This window comes from Agelaius tricolor, unplaced genomic scaffold (genome assembly GCF_023055355.1).
Source record: "Agelaius tricolor isolate 1412-34295 unplaced genomic scaffold, bAgeTri1.0.p SCAF_9, whole genome shotgun sequence".
In the NCBI taxonomy this organism is placed as follows: Eukaryota; Metazoa; Chordata; class Aves; order Passeriformes; family Icteridae; genus Agelaius; species Agelaius tricolor.
The window spans coordinates 40516594-40531111 of NW_027269269.1; the positions used below are offsets into that span (position 1 = coordinate 40516594).

The 14518-nt window shown below is 38.2% G+C and overlaps 1 protein-coding gene across 8 annotated transcripts in view; it reads right to left on the bottom strand.

Annotated features, from left to right (window-relative positions):
• The window catches only part of ROBO1 (roundabout guidance receptor 1), a 687918-nt gene that overhangs the window by 248471 nt on the left and 424929 nt on the right, over positions 1-14518 (bottom strand). For all 8 annotated transcript variants that reach the window (XM_071433703.1, XM_071433709.1, XM_071433705.1 and 5 more), the window contains one exon: positions 3814-4140. In XM_071433703.1, coding sequence (XP_071289804.1) covers positions 3814-4140 — 327 coding nt within the window. The remainder of the gene's footprint in view (positions 1-3813; positions 4141-14518) is intronic.

Below are 14518 nucleotides of genomic sequence, written 5' to 3' on the forward strand. Positions count from 1 at the left end.
AAAACAAAACATGGAGCTAATTTAAGTAGGTCTCCAGTGATCAAAAGGCAGAGTTCAGGAAGTCAGGGAGAGGGATGGAAACAGACTTGGAGCAGCCTCAGTCTGGAGGATGCCTCCAGCCTGATTATCCCATCACTCAGCCCTTCTGGGCTACACTGCAGAAACTGCATGCTTCTGCAAATTGACTCTGAACACATACAGCCAGTCTCCATTTCAAAATGTTGTGGAAATGGAATTTCAAATACAGATGAAGCCAGTCAACTTAAAAAAAAAAAAATCCCCCAGTTAAACAGGAGTTAGATCACTTATTTGACTGACTTGTGATTCAGATTTTATGCAAATTTATCTCCTTCCCATTTATCACAGATGTAAATTACAAAGAAAATGTCAAGTAATACTAAATTACAAAGCTTCTTTGCACAGAGCTGTGCAACAGAGAGTAGTTTTACTCGTCTCCAAAGTGTCTGAAAGATTTTAATTCTTGAAATATCAAGTTGCTGGCTAAAGCACAGGTTTGGTAGATTTAGGATACCTCTCTTGACCAGTCAGAGGATCATCTTGTTTTAAGGATTTTTAGGGGATGGGGCTTGGTTTCAAAGAAATAACCAGAGAAACTTAAGCAAATAAGCTGCACAAATATTTTATACAAAATAAAATAGGATTATGGAGAAGACACAACAAATCCTTAATGATGTGAGTAGACACATGACACCTTCAAACATTCTGGAAGGGGTCACAGGAGCCACAGATTGAATAAGAGGCTTATTTAATTCAATTTGCTGATAATAAATGTTATTTAGGTCATGTTCAATGGTATTAATTTAGGACTAACACTATCATTGCTTAGATATATATCAGTGGAAGAAAAGGCAGCATCCTCTGGATTAAATGACATGCAAATGTCAGTAAAGTCACCAAGGAGAGGCTGATAACTAGAAAGTGACAAAGCAGAGGATAAAGCAGATAGAAAACCATCTTCAATTCTGATTTAAGTCACTACTCCCCTGTGGTAATCAAATCTAAAGCTGCTCTGAAAGTTCTTAAAATACACAGGTATTTAAAAAAAGATAAAACAGCTTTTAATACAGTGCAATCTTCTGAAATCTGTAGCTTTGAAATCCCCCGACATTTCCTTCTTTGCAACTGTGGAATCTGAGAACAACGTGCTTAAGGAAGATGTCCACCTGACTACATAGGCAACAAATTCCCTTTGTGGATTGATCTCAAAAGATGAGCATGGGAACTGCTTAAAAAGTTGAAAAATAATTGCATGAAGGCATAACAGACATGAAAACTGACTTTCATATTAACCTGCATCTAAAGTAAAGTGCACAACATCCATTGGAAAGCGAAGGAACTTTGTCTAACAATGTGTTACTATATGAGATGATGGAAGAAAAGCCATAAATTTCCTATCACATTGTAAAACAAACTGGTGCAGACATGAGCTGCCTCTTCCAGTCAAGATCTTGCAGGTAAACTGCAAAACACGATGCTCTCTCCTGTTTCACAAATGTTTTTGGCTAAAATTGTAGCATCAAAGCATATAATGAGTACTCTTAATCATCTTCTGTACTTGTGGAAAGTAGAAACCAAACAAAGGCAATTTGACTCTGCAAACACACAAAAATTAAACTAGAACATAAGGATTTCTAAACAAGCAACTGTGTATGACTAGAGGCATACAAATGTAAATGCTCTGGGGCTCAGCACAGGTGTACTGAGAGCTAAACAGAGCAGTTTGCTGATTTGCAGCTGTGAATGCAGCTCCAGTTTATAATGATGATAGCATTACACCTATAATGTAGAGCTTTTTAATTTAATGCAAATTTATTCCACCAGCCCTCAACTCTTTCCTTGTTCCTCACCTCTTCTGTGCTATTTAAAGTGATTTGGTGCTATTGCACTGTCACATCAGTACCTTTCCACTAAAATAATAACCTTTACTGTTAAAGTTCTTTGTCTACAATGTCCTGGTATGCAACTGAAAGTGTATCTCATTATACCTACAAATCTTATTTATGAATATAGACTGTGACTTTTCTTTACAGCATTGTTGCTGGTTATTTTTTGATAAAAGCCCTTGATACAAGGGCTAGTGACTTCCACTTTGAGGAGGATTAACAATTTAATGCTACGTTATTGTTAAATGGTGTACATTTCCACACTTAAAAGAAGTCTTTTTTTTTGTCTCAAGGGCTGGCTGAAACTCTTCAAAAAATTTGTGGCAATATCAATATTTTGCATTCAGCCCTGTTGGTAAGACTCTCTACTATAATCACATGAAAACTGTTTGAGCCAGGGGTGACAAACACATTTAATAGCTATGTACCAGTTGAATTGATGCATGCACAGTGCAGCAATCCCTCAAGTCCACCTCACATTTCTGGGTTCTGATGAGAAGTGTGGAAGACACAGAAGCACTGTGTGCACTTCAACATCACTTCAAGGTACACCACAAACCAAAATAACGTGAAACAAGCACAGAACATTAAAACCCTTCTAAGAACCAACATGAAGTGCTATAAAAGAAACAGCAATTAGATAAAAATCAAGATCTCAACCATTAATGCCCACTCAAAATTACACTTACTCCCAAATGCCATATCTGGTATCTTGTAAGTGTGATTCAAACAGTTTACACATTTACTGGATAAGCATACTTCCAGCTACCCAGACACTGATTACTTTTATCACTAAAGTGGTTAACAAGGAAACAACATGATCTTAATCATGTATATCGATGCTGTTGTACGTGAAGCTTGAGATCTTTCTGATGTAGTTAGAAAAGTCCTTGGGATTGTCTTGAACGTGAGAGACCAGACAGAGGGCTCAAGCAAATGCACAAATTTACAGTCTATTTCCTTGGTCTGCTGTGAGACTTATGAAAATCTATAAACCCTTCTTCTAAAACTATACACCAATGGTAGCACTTAACCTATCTAAGAGATAGGAGCCTCTTCAGAGCTCCTTAACAACATGAATCATTCAGTCAACAGAGATCAGTGCTTCCAGAGTGACTCACCCAGTTCTGTGCTGCTCTTCAACCGGATACCAGGTGAATTGCTACACATTACAAAGGAAGCCTATAAAAGCCACTTCAAAATAGATATCTAACTTTGAATTGCAAGGCTTCCTCTCATACTTTAGTACCCCCAAAATTGATTTTTTTTTGACCTACGCTTGGCCCTCCATATGAATGCTTAAACCACTTTAATGTACACTCTCTTCCTCTACAACAAGTAGAGTTTAAAGGATATACAGGAAGAGATAAGCATTACAAAGTGATGTGAACATACTTGACTGCTCCTTCCGTTGGCCACTACTTAAAACCAGAGAGATAACTTTGTGAGCCAGTTCTTTTAGAGAAAAAATAATTAATTTTGTGTTTCTGAATCTGCCATTCCTCTTTCTAGTGCTTATTTGTGCAACAACAACAACCACCCTGTTAGATCAAATCCTGGCTATCCTGCCTCCTATTACACACTGTAAATTGCATGGTTATCTGGAGAGGAAAAAACATGTATAAATTGAAACTAATATACAAACCCTTACAAACATAAAGCAATCATAATTTCACGGAAGCATAAAAGTAGCAAGAACGCACAAAATCATCTGAATTTCTCCAGTGATATGATACATCTCCTGACTCCCCTTCTACTTTGCTATCTCTGCATAAATAATAATTAACCGTGTAACTCCTTCATTGCTTTCAAGTCACTGCCTCAGAGGCAGCTCACACTTATTTTTATCTTCAAATAACATCAAAGCAAGCGGCTGTTACCGAAGGGGGGAGGAGGGAAATGCACTTACTTGCCACCTCCAGCGATGCATTGTGACTCACGGCTTCCCCGAGGTAATTCCTGGCCACACACACATAGACCCCTTCGTCCGGCCGGCTCTTGCGCCCGTGCACGATGCGCAGGAAAAATAAAGATCCGCTGGGCAGCAGCATCCGGTGGGAGCGCGGGTCATCCTTGTCCGTTTCCACCCTTTCCCCGCCCTTGTACCACTCGATGGTGGGGGTGGGCCTTCCCTCTGCCTTGCAGTTCAGAGTGGCTGGTTCTCCTTTGGAAACAATCAAGTCCGAGGGGTGTTCCACGATCCGAGGCGGGAAATCCTCCTGTCGAAGACGGGAACCTGCAAGGTAAGAAAACAAAGTTTTCTTAGGAAATCACTGCCAGGACAGTCACGGTGTTTTGCAAAACAGCTACTTAACCATCACCTTGCAGCACACCATTTGACAAGAGCAGCTATCAACATCCTAAAGTACACAAAAGAAAACCTCAGTGCACTTCACTATGTGCAAGGTTCTCCCAAGTGAGTATGTTCAAAAGCGTTTTTTCAACAGGGGACCTAATACTAGAGGACAACCAGATTCCTAAATCACATCCATCTTTACATGGATCTGTTCATGCACATAAATTTATACATGCATATGCACATCCAGAACTACAAAAACTAGTCCTGCAGACACTCCACAGAGATCAGACCACCTCAACCAGCAGAACTGGTACTTCTAATCCATAACCCATAGCCATAGCCAACCTCATGCAACTTCCTGCAAGGGCCATTAATTCATGCAATGTCTACAGAGTAACTCTAACATTTCCAAGGCCCACAGAGTTGCTTTATTTCACTTGTACTATCATCTCTTAAGTTCCTTGTTAAGCAGTGCCATAGAAGTATAAATTCGTGGAGGGCTTGGATGCTTCTTATGCCTTGTGCATCAGGGAAAATTTTTGCTTTATAAAATTCTAGATGTCTCCAATCTAGAAAAAACTGTGAGACAAGAGTATCCAGCATAAAAGAAAAAGTTGCAATCAAATAAGATACCCTCCTAGACAAGGTACTTTTAAACAAGATGCTCTTCTAGAAAAGCATTCAACTTCAGACTATTTAAAAATTCAAGCTGATAACTTGCATAAAAAAAAACAAAACCAAAACCCAAACAAAAAGAAAACAGAAAACAAATTAAAAAAAAAACCAAATAGCCCCAAAACTCCAAAAAACAAACAAACAATCCCAGCAATAGTATGAATAGATATATACCACAGACAAATATGATAAGCTACCAGGTACCCAAGAATTCCAAATTGGGAACACCTATCAAAACTTTCAAGGTTTTAAAATGTTGACTCAAATTCAAATTATTGTTTTCCTCATTTTCATCTTTCTTGAAGCACAACTTTGCCATGGATAAAAACTAGTCTCTTGGGTCACTAATTCCTGATTATTAAAATCTCAGATGCCAAGATTCTTTATTAACATTAATAACATGGCGTTTGAACAGCTGGGAAGCACAAGAAACACAAGATCTATTCACTGCAGGTTAATAGACCATAAACTGATGTGGAAACAAGGAAAGGAGACAAGAAGAGGAGAGTTCCAGGGACTGCTGTTTTAAATACATGCTAATTATGTCATACAGGCATATATATTTTTATATATGTATATAAAATAAAACTATCCTAAAATGTGCAATTTTCATTTTATTTCACATTTTCTTCACGTCAAGATAATTAAATGTTCAACTAATCAGCTAGCACTATCACACACTCCAAAATCGGTCAGTATGGCCAGACTACATTGAAATACATTTGCATTCTGTATGTAGCAAAACAGGGTAGTTTTACATGATCATTACTAATCATTAAATTGATCACAAAACATTTCAAACAGCAATAAACCTCCTCTTCTGATAAGGTTTGGGTAGAAAAAGCAGAAGCCAGGAAGCTTCCAAACCCTTCTGCTGGCCCAAGCAGCCCAAGCCTGCACATCACCAAACACAAAATTTTAAGCAGCACCTCCAAGAGGTTTGGCACAGGCCAAACCCAGTGAAAGGAGCACAAGAAAATTGTGTCAACCAGCACTGGTGTTTTGCAGCAGCTAGAAAAGCCTCTAATAGACTTCTGTGCTCCCTGAGAACACATCTCAGTCACTGCAAAGCTGCATCTGTGTCTACCCATCCCAAACTTTCACACAGCTTTTGTGAAAAGCCCCTCACCGAATACTTCTGCCCTCACAAGTGTGTTGGCCAATTTCAAATCCCTCTTCCTAAGGTAAAAATGCCTACAGAGGGATTAAAAACCTTATATTTTTACTCACTTCCTATGTAATTCCCAAAGAAAGGCGTTGAAACAAAGGATTACAGAGCTAAAATCAATTGCTCTTAAGATGCTCTGGAAAAATAAAACGTCAATTTCAATGTAAGATGTTTAAAAGGCAGTTAAGAAGCCTTTTAAAAACCAAAGTTTTGACATATGCTAGTATGTACTGTGTTTGTATTTTCACAGGCAATTCTAGCTAGCCAGCACACAATACAGTACAAGCCTCCTATTGTTTCTGTCAGCCTGGCCCAGACCACAAATAAATGAAATACCATTGTCAGATACATTGTATGCAAGCTTTCCAGACTGACATTTAACTGGCTGTACATGTACTTCAAGCACTGTACAGAATGAAAGCATAAAGACTGACCTCTACCTTTCTTGAAAACTGAGACTCAAAACCCTAGCCAGGGAAAAAAATCCTTCAGGATCATCCAGGAATGCTCATATATATTTTTTATCTTTGCTGGATGATATTGGAGAAGATAAATAACAGAAATGTCTATTTTTTTTTTTTTAATCTTAGAATTTTATAAAGTAACATTCCTCTAGCAAATTTCATAGCACTGCTTAGCTCAGAAAGGGACAGAAGTTGCATGATTAGTTGACTGGCCCATAGTGAGCAGTAAGCACAGATTTAGTGACAACTGCCTGAGGGGTATAATGGCCTTGACAACCAAGTTATAATCTTTCTACATATCTACACTTTTTCTTTTTTTTCATCTTCCTTTTCTTTTAGCTAGTTATTTAAGCTGCATTTATGTTTTATTGAGAAGAAGCAGCTTCAATTATCAACATAAATCTTAAGAGTGGGCACCAATCCTATAATTTTCCTGTCAAAAATCCTTCGCAGAAGATGTTTGATTAAAAAAAAAAAAAAGAAGAAGAAGAAACTCCAAAAGCTGAGCACCTAATACATACTGGATCTGCCATTAAATACACAACAGAGCTGCTGCTTCTTTTCCCCAAAGATGACAGCACTGGGTTATAGGAACCAACCAACTTGTGTTCTCTGCTTTTATTACAGTTCAAGTCTTTCATAAAAAGTCAATTGGATACCACCAATTAAAGTACCCCATACTAATTATTTCATGCTGCTGCTTAAAAGAACAATTATATGAAATCATGTTTCCAGTTTCTGGAAACTGTTGTGCTGCGCCACAACAATTTTTACAAGAATTCAAACAATGACATAAACAGATGTGAAGGTTCAAAGAAAACTTGCATTAGATAAATTACAAACTTGTAGAAGCTAAGACTTGCCTTTATTCCCACCTTAAAACATCCTGTTGGTAGCATATTAAAACTAAACTTATTGATAAACAGCAGGGAGTGTATTTAAACATGAAAGCTGCTGGTATCAGGGGTTCAAACACCGTGTACCCCTTGTGTACAAACATGCTCTCCTTTGGAGGAAAACAAAAAAGTTTGTGCTATTGGAACAAACTGCATCAGTCCATCTAAACCTGAGCTCAGACGGTCATGGAAAACCTCATCTCCCACAATCTATATATCTAAATAGTAATTTAACATAAGTATTATAAAATACTGTGTGACAGACTGTATCCTTAGCCAAATTCCTAAGGGCCAGTATACTCTTGGCCCTGTTTCTTTTCCATTCCACAAATACTGCATTTAACGTTGATTTTCAGAGCACATGAACCTTGCTGCTTTTTTCTCATTACTGAAACCCTATGTAAGATCTGACAAACTGACTGCAACCTAATTGCTATCAAAGTTATTAGTAAAATGCTAACAAACTAAACCACAAGTTAAAAAGCAGTGTTAGGAGATCCTTGCAAACAATTATACTTCATCAGATCATAAGAGCTCCCCCAATTCCCCAGTGTTTCCAGTAGTAACTTAACCTCTGTCAGAAAGATTTTCAGAAAGAGGAGGGGAGTATCTTTGTGGGTTTATGTAAGTTGGCTGGAAAGATGCTCCATAAGACTCACACTCTAGTGGTTAAAAATCTTTCTCTAACCCTCAGGTTAAACATATCCCCAAATAGTAAATACCTTGTTCTTCTTGTGCTGGAAGTGCCCTACAATTCAGATCTCTCCACAAACTTCTTGGACTTTTATGTCTTTGACATGTAAATTGCAACCTTTTCCTTTTTTACCAGCCTCTTGGATTCTGTTTTGTTGCTGCTCTTAGAAGTCATAAAATTAATTTCATCTGGTTTTCCCCTCATAAGATTTGTTCACCTTTTCTTTGTCTCAAATTCTAGTTTATCCTTTTTGAAGATGGAAGACCCAAACCATACACACTCCAGAGGCAAGCAGACTCTAAGTACTATTTCAAGCACACACTGCAAAACAATATCACATTGTGCTACAGGGCAAAAATAACTAAAGGATAAATCAAAGTATTTTTCTGAAAGTGGCTTTTCTGCCCCTATACCTGCAGCTAACCTAACCTATTGAGTTTGCTTTGTTGCACACACAACAAATAATTTTCAAGGAAAAACAGGACTAGGAAGAAGAACTAGGAAGATCCACTGAGATTTTGTCCCATTCATTTTCTTTCTTTCAACTTCTCCATTCTTTTAATATTCCTACTTTTTGTATACTACCCTTGTGCAGCTTCAATAAAAAACCTGATTTCCTGAGCTTTGTAGGCTACAAGAACTGCATATTAAAAAGCAATTATTTTGACATTTCCTGGTTTATAGTTGTCCCTCCATAACCAAAGACATGAAGTAATTAATAAAGATAGTAATGCTGTGCCTATTTGGATTTTCCCAAAATAGTTATATCAGAACAGAAATTTCATTGTCTAATTCTACTTTGCTATAAATCAAAAGAGTAAAAAACTGCATTTAACTGATATTTCTGAAACACTGATTGGAGAATACCACCAGTATCACTTTGGACTGAGGAAGTGTGCCTCTGACACAGAATTTTATTTACAAAAGCTGTTCATTTCTAGCACCTGAACATTAAACATATATTCTAGAAAAACAAAGTTACACTTTTCATCTAAATCCTGCCATTACTTTGCACAGTCATAGCTCCTTTAAAAAAGTGCCACCTTTATGAACAAAAATGTTCCCCTGCAAGTGAGGGAGTATTTGTACACTAAGGAGGAAAAGGCATAGCTGGAATGCTACAGCACTGTCACACCAGCTGATTAATGCCCACCCGGGACTGCAGGTTTATTGAAATGCATTTCAAGACATGGTAAATGGTTCCAAAGACTCATCTGGGAATAGGTCCAGTTCTTTTCAATAGATACCATAAAATGTGACAAGCAGGGCTCTCACTTTGGATCAGCAGAACCTGCAGCTATCCTATGTCTTCCCAATGAAGAGAAATGCTCCGTTTCTTTTTCTGAGACCACAGCAGAAAACAGGTGAGAAGGATGTAAATAAAAAGAAAAGCCCTGAGCACTACCTGATCACTCCCACCATGAAACCACAGTGATGTTCCCTGAAAAAGAAGTTTTTCTTATTTCAGTTTACATCACCATGTCAAGGAATCCTTTTGTTTCCCTCCTCTAATCGCTATTGAAATTTCATTGATAGATGAAATTATTAAAATATTTTTCTTTTAATTATTTCTCCTACTAAGGGATATATTTTGTGTAAGCAAAATATTTTGCTTTAAAAAACAAAATCTGATTACAAAATGTGGGCCATGGCTTTTAAAATAAATCCGTAGACATCCAAAAACATTATTCCCACTCAAAAGACAGCAACAAAAAACACTTCAAGGTTAAGACACCATGAATTACAATTGCATTTCTGTCATAGCTACCACACTATCAGGAGATGTCAGAAACCAGTAATTTACTGTACACTTATGGGGGAAAAAAAACTAGGGTAATGACAGAGTGCCTGGAGTTTTAAGCCACGTCTGTCTGTCTCTTTGAAATAAGAGATTAAATGGGAGCTGTACTAAAAATGCCTCAAATCCAGACTGATCTCGTGCCTGGCTCTTACACTGAGAGATGTTACCCAAACACTGGAAGCTACAGACATTCAATTTACACAATATTCATGACCTGGTCAACTGAACAGGAGCTAGCTGTATTGTAGCAATAAGCTAAATAAATAAAGGAGAAAAATAATTTTTAAAAAAGTTTATATATCATGGGTGTAAATGGTTTGCTTCTGTTCTTTATTCAGCAGTACTCCTGGACATATGCAATTAGGTCAGAAAAAAGCCATGAGTCCTAGGCAAAAAAATCTTCTGGAAAGCTGTACATTATCTTATAATTATTTAAATACTCTGCCTAGTGGGAATGGGGGAAAAAAAACCTGGCAAATACTGCATTGCTCAGATATTAACACTGAGTCTCCATTTTAGTTTCTAAAGACATATTTCCCAGGAGATGCTAAGAAAGACCTGCTCTCTGAAATAATCACTTTTAACAAAGAAGCCCAAAGTGGCAACAGTAAGAGTCATGCTTTAAACCAAAATTAAATTCAACTCTTCCAAATTGCTCTTGAACAAACCACTTATTTTCAAGAGACTCAGCTTTACACTCAATCTTTGCTACATGAACACATGCTACTGCTTTGTGCAGCAGTTAGCATAAATAAGTCCTGACCTGGTTATTCATTAAATTAGCTAGAATATAAATTTAAAATACTAATATTTATATTGCACCATGTAAGAGGCTGACATTTACATAAAACCCCAGGCAATAGCTAATGTTCCCAGGGTAAGAAACTGGTCAGTTTTATTTTTTCTTTCCCTCAGTTGTGCTTCCTGGTAAGATATTTATCTCATCTGACTTTGGTGGATACTGTAATAGTCTGAGATGTCAGTATCTAGGGCACTCACTTTTGAAACTAAAACTCCCTCAATAAAAACAACAACATCCCACACCAAACTGTTAAGCTGGGAATAGTATTTTCCCTTAAGGGAAACATTAATGAAATTACAGAAATACTTTCATTAATAATGCAAAATCAACTAGGACCCAGTCAGCAACTCCACTATATTCAAAAACAAAAAACAAGCACAATGGTAATAAAGTCTATTTCATTATTTCTTTTTGTGTTTGAAAGGGCTGGAGTAATGCTGGGAGGTATTTTCTACGCTGGGATGGAGAAGTGCACCAAGACAAGACTGTGAATGGCTGAGCTGCATCTGAAGGCAAGCTCCTCTCTGGAGATTTGGGTGTGACAAGCTGGCAGTGACCACCCCAAAGTGCAGGCTGAGTGCAGCAGTGGGGTCAGGCAGGTACACAAAGAGAGTGACAGTGGGAGCTCACAGGCCCTGGGATGGCTGCCAAGAGCATAGGGAAAAGAAGTGGCAAAGGATTATGGAAAGGATGAAAATGTTAAGTAGAGCTGAAGTAAAAAGCAACGGGAAGACAACTAGGGAAACAGCAACTGGAAGACCACCAGGGAAACTATATATATAATATAGTTATACCTATATTATATAACTATATAAGGTATTATATAAATATATATGGTAACAGAATTTGATGAAAACTATGGATAATTCTGCGGACAGCAGAGCTGGAAAGATACTGAAAATGACCACTGGTTAAACACACGAGTGGGGACACAGTGGGAAGATCTGGGACAGCTCAGAGCAATCATTGCTGCCCTGTCCTCCTCCTTCCCTGGCAGATGGCATTCCCTACAAAGGCAGGCCTGACAGCTCTGATCACCTGTCAGCAGCTTGAGAAGAAAAGCCAGAGTAAATGGAGAGTGTGGGGACTGAGACTGCTGTGAGTCACATCAGAATTGCCACTTCCAGGGCTTGGTTTTCTATTGAGCAGGGAGGGAGGGAGGGTTAGGAAACAAAGAGGAGGCAGTCAGGCTCTCCTCCATCTCTGATCCTTGTCCTCAATCATGTTTCATCCCAGACTGAAGTGTGTCTCATTGCCTGTGAACCACTGGTTTGCCACTCGGGACAGGAAAGCAGAACTTGGAGAAAAACAATGGGAGTGCACCAAAACCAAAGGAGGACCCTCAGCTGAAGGGACCAAATTGACTTCCAGTGGAGTGACAATGCCTAGGAATCAAAATTATGTAGATACATCATATAAACTATAATAAAACTAGTATAGTTACATATTTTAAGTATTTTCTTTATATATGTGTTGATAAATCATCAGATATCAGACATATTGATGCAGGAAGTTTTTATCTCACCTGCAGGTTTGTTTGTCTCTAATGTTGTCAAAGATTTCACCTATTTGTGGCATGATTACAGCACACTAGGCTATTTTATTCCAAAGCTTAATCTACAAAGACTTATCATTAAAAATCTAAAAAATATCCCTTTGGATGATCATACTCATTCACAAAAATAGATCTAAATATATTCATCAATTTGGGGTTATTCTTTTTTAAAATGCAAAAACAAACACAATGCTTCCTCTTTGTAATATTTCAGATGGGTTGCCCCCACATTCTTCCAGACTTCAAAGTCACCTCCTACCATGCTTCTAAAGTAATTTCCCCTTCCAGATTTCCATGTGAGATTGAATCTGATATTGATCAACTGCATGTTCAGACGTCTGAGATGCTGAGAGAAGGGAAAAAGGATCCTCATTTCTGCAGGGCTATTGGGAAGCTGGAGAAACAGCAACCCTCTGCAGGACCAGGGGTTTCCTCAGCTGTGTGAGGGAACATTCCTCAACTCTGAGACAACACAAGGATTGTAACTCCACAGTCAACAGCACTCCTAGGCTGTGCCTGGGCCCATTTTGGTACATCTCATACAACTGATACTGCCATTTTTTTTTTTTCTTGTTCCCAAACTGGATTTAAAGAGAAATATGATGATTCAAAACACCTGTCCAAAACCGTACTTTTTAAGACTGCAAATCTGTTTCAGATGCAAACATCAAAACTGCCCTCAAGAATCCAAATGTTAGCTGTTTACAGGAGATGTATGCCAGCTCAGAAATAAGTCTGAATTTAAATATTTACTGGTTAATTAATTTAGAAATTATTAAGAAGGGGAAAAAAAGAATTATTATTGAGCAGATTAGTTTCCCTGTTCTTATTATTATTTTAATGGGCTAAAAATTTGAACTGAAACAGCTTTCTTTCATTCCATTTAATACATTTGACTTCTTGTATGACATTAAGTTTGGAAAATTACAAAAAACCCAGATATTCTGAATTACAAGTTGCTACTCAGGTAACAAGACTGGCATCTTTTTGTTGCCTATGGAAGGATGAAAGTTTAAAACCAAATTTATAAAAACCCTGAATTTATCTAAGTGTACACTTACATAAAGTGTACAGATCAGTAAAAATGAAACTATTTTATCACAGTTGAAAAATTCAAATCAAATAACCTTTTACTGAAAACTTGTCGATCCTTATCCTTTTTTCAATACATACTTTTATTCAAATATAAAGCTAAGTAAATGAACCCAAAAAGCATGAAAGATAACATGCTTTTAGGGAAAAGTAATAAATATCTTCTCCCAACTTAATCTGCATAGCAATCAACGTGATATTCACTGCAGGACGACTGAAAGTATTTTTTCCTTCCTGCTTTTCCCCAACATAAATATTTGTCAAAACAGCAAAATTTCACCTAAAGTAAACTTCTATCCATCAATGCCATAAAAATAATGGCATTGTAATAATGCCATAATGTAAAGTTTTCCCTTTGACTGTGTTTGAATTTCTTGTACCCAAGAGGCCATAAAATCACAGAATCTTTTGGGTTGGAAAAGACCTCTGAGATCATCAAGTCCACCTTACAAACAACCTCCACCTTGTCAAGCAGAACATGGCACTGAGTTCCACGTCCACTCTTTCCTTAAACACCTCCAGAGACAGTGACTCCGTCACCTCCCTGGGCAGCCCATTCCAATGCTTAACAGACATTTCAGTGAAGAAATTCCCCCTGATGTCCAGCCTGAACCTACATGGGTGCAGCTTGAGACTGTCCCCTTGTCCTGTCCCTTGTAACCTGGGAGAAGAGACCAACCTGCACCCGGCTGAAGCCTCCTGCCAGGGAGTTCTAGAGAAACACAAGGTCTCCCCATGCTCCTTTTCTCCAGGCTAAACACCCCCAGCTCCCTCAGCTGCTCCTCCCCAGACTTGTGCTCCAGACCCTTCCCCAGCTCTGCTCCCTTCTCTGTGAGCACAGAATAAATCCCAGCACACCAAGTTCTTTCTTGTTCTGAGGGGCCCAAAAGTGAACACAGCACTCAAGGTTGTGACCTCGCTGATGCTGACTACAAGGGGAGTCCACTGGGTTTGGTTTTTGCTCCTTCAAAGCCATCTTTGGTCCCAAAAAATCAAACTGAGAAATCTGAAATCTTCCACGTGGCCAACTCTTTTGCCATTGTTCCTACTTACACCTTTGCAAAAAGCGCAATTTTGCAATGTTCAGTTGAATCCAACTGCAGGTGAATGGCATCACACACAGAAAGCCACATTCCAGGGCTTCCTTAAATGTACAAAAGTATGGGCC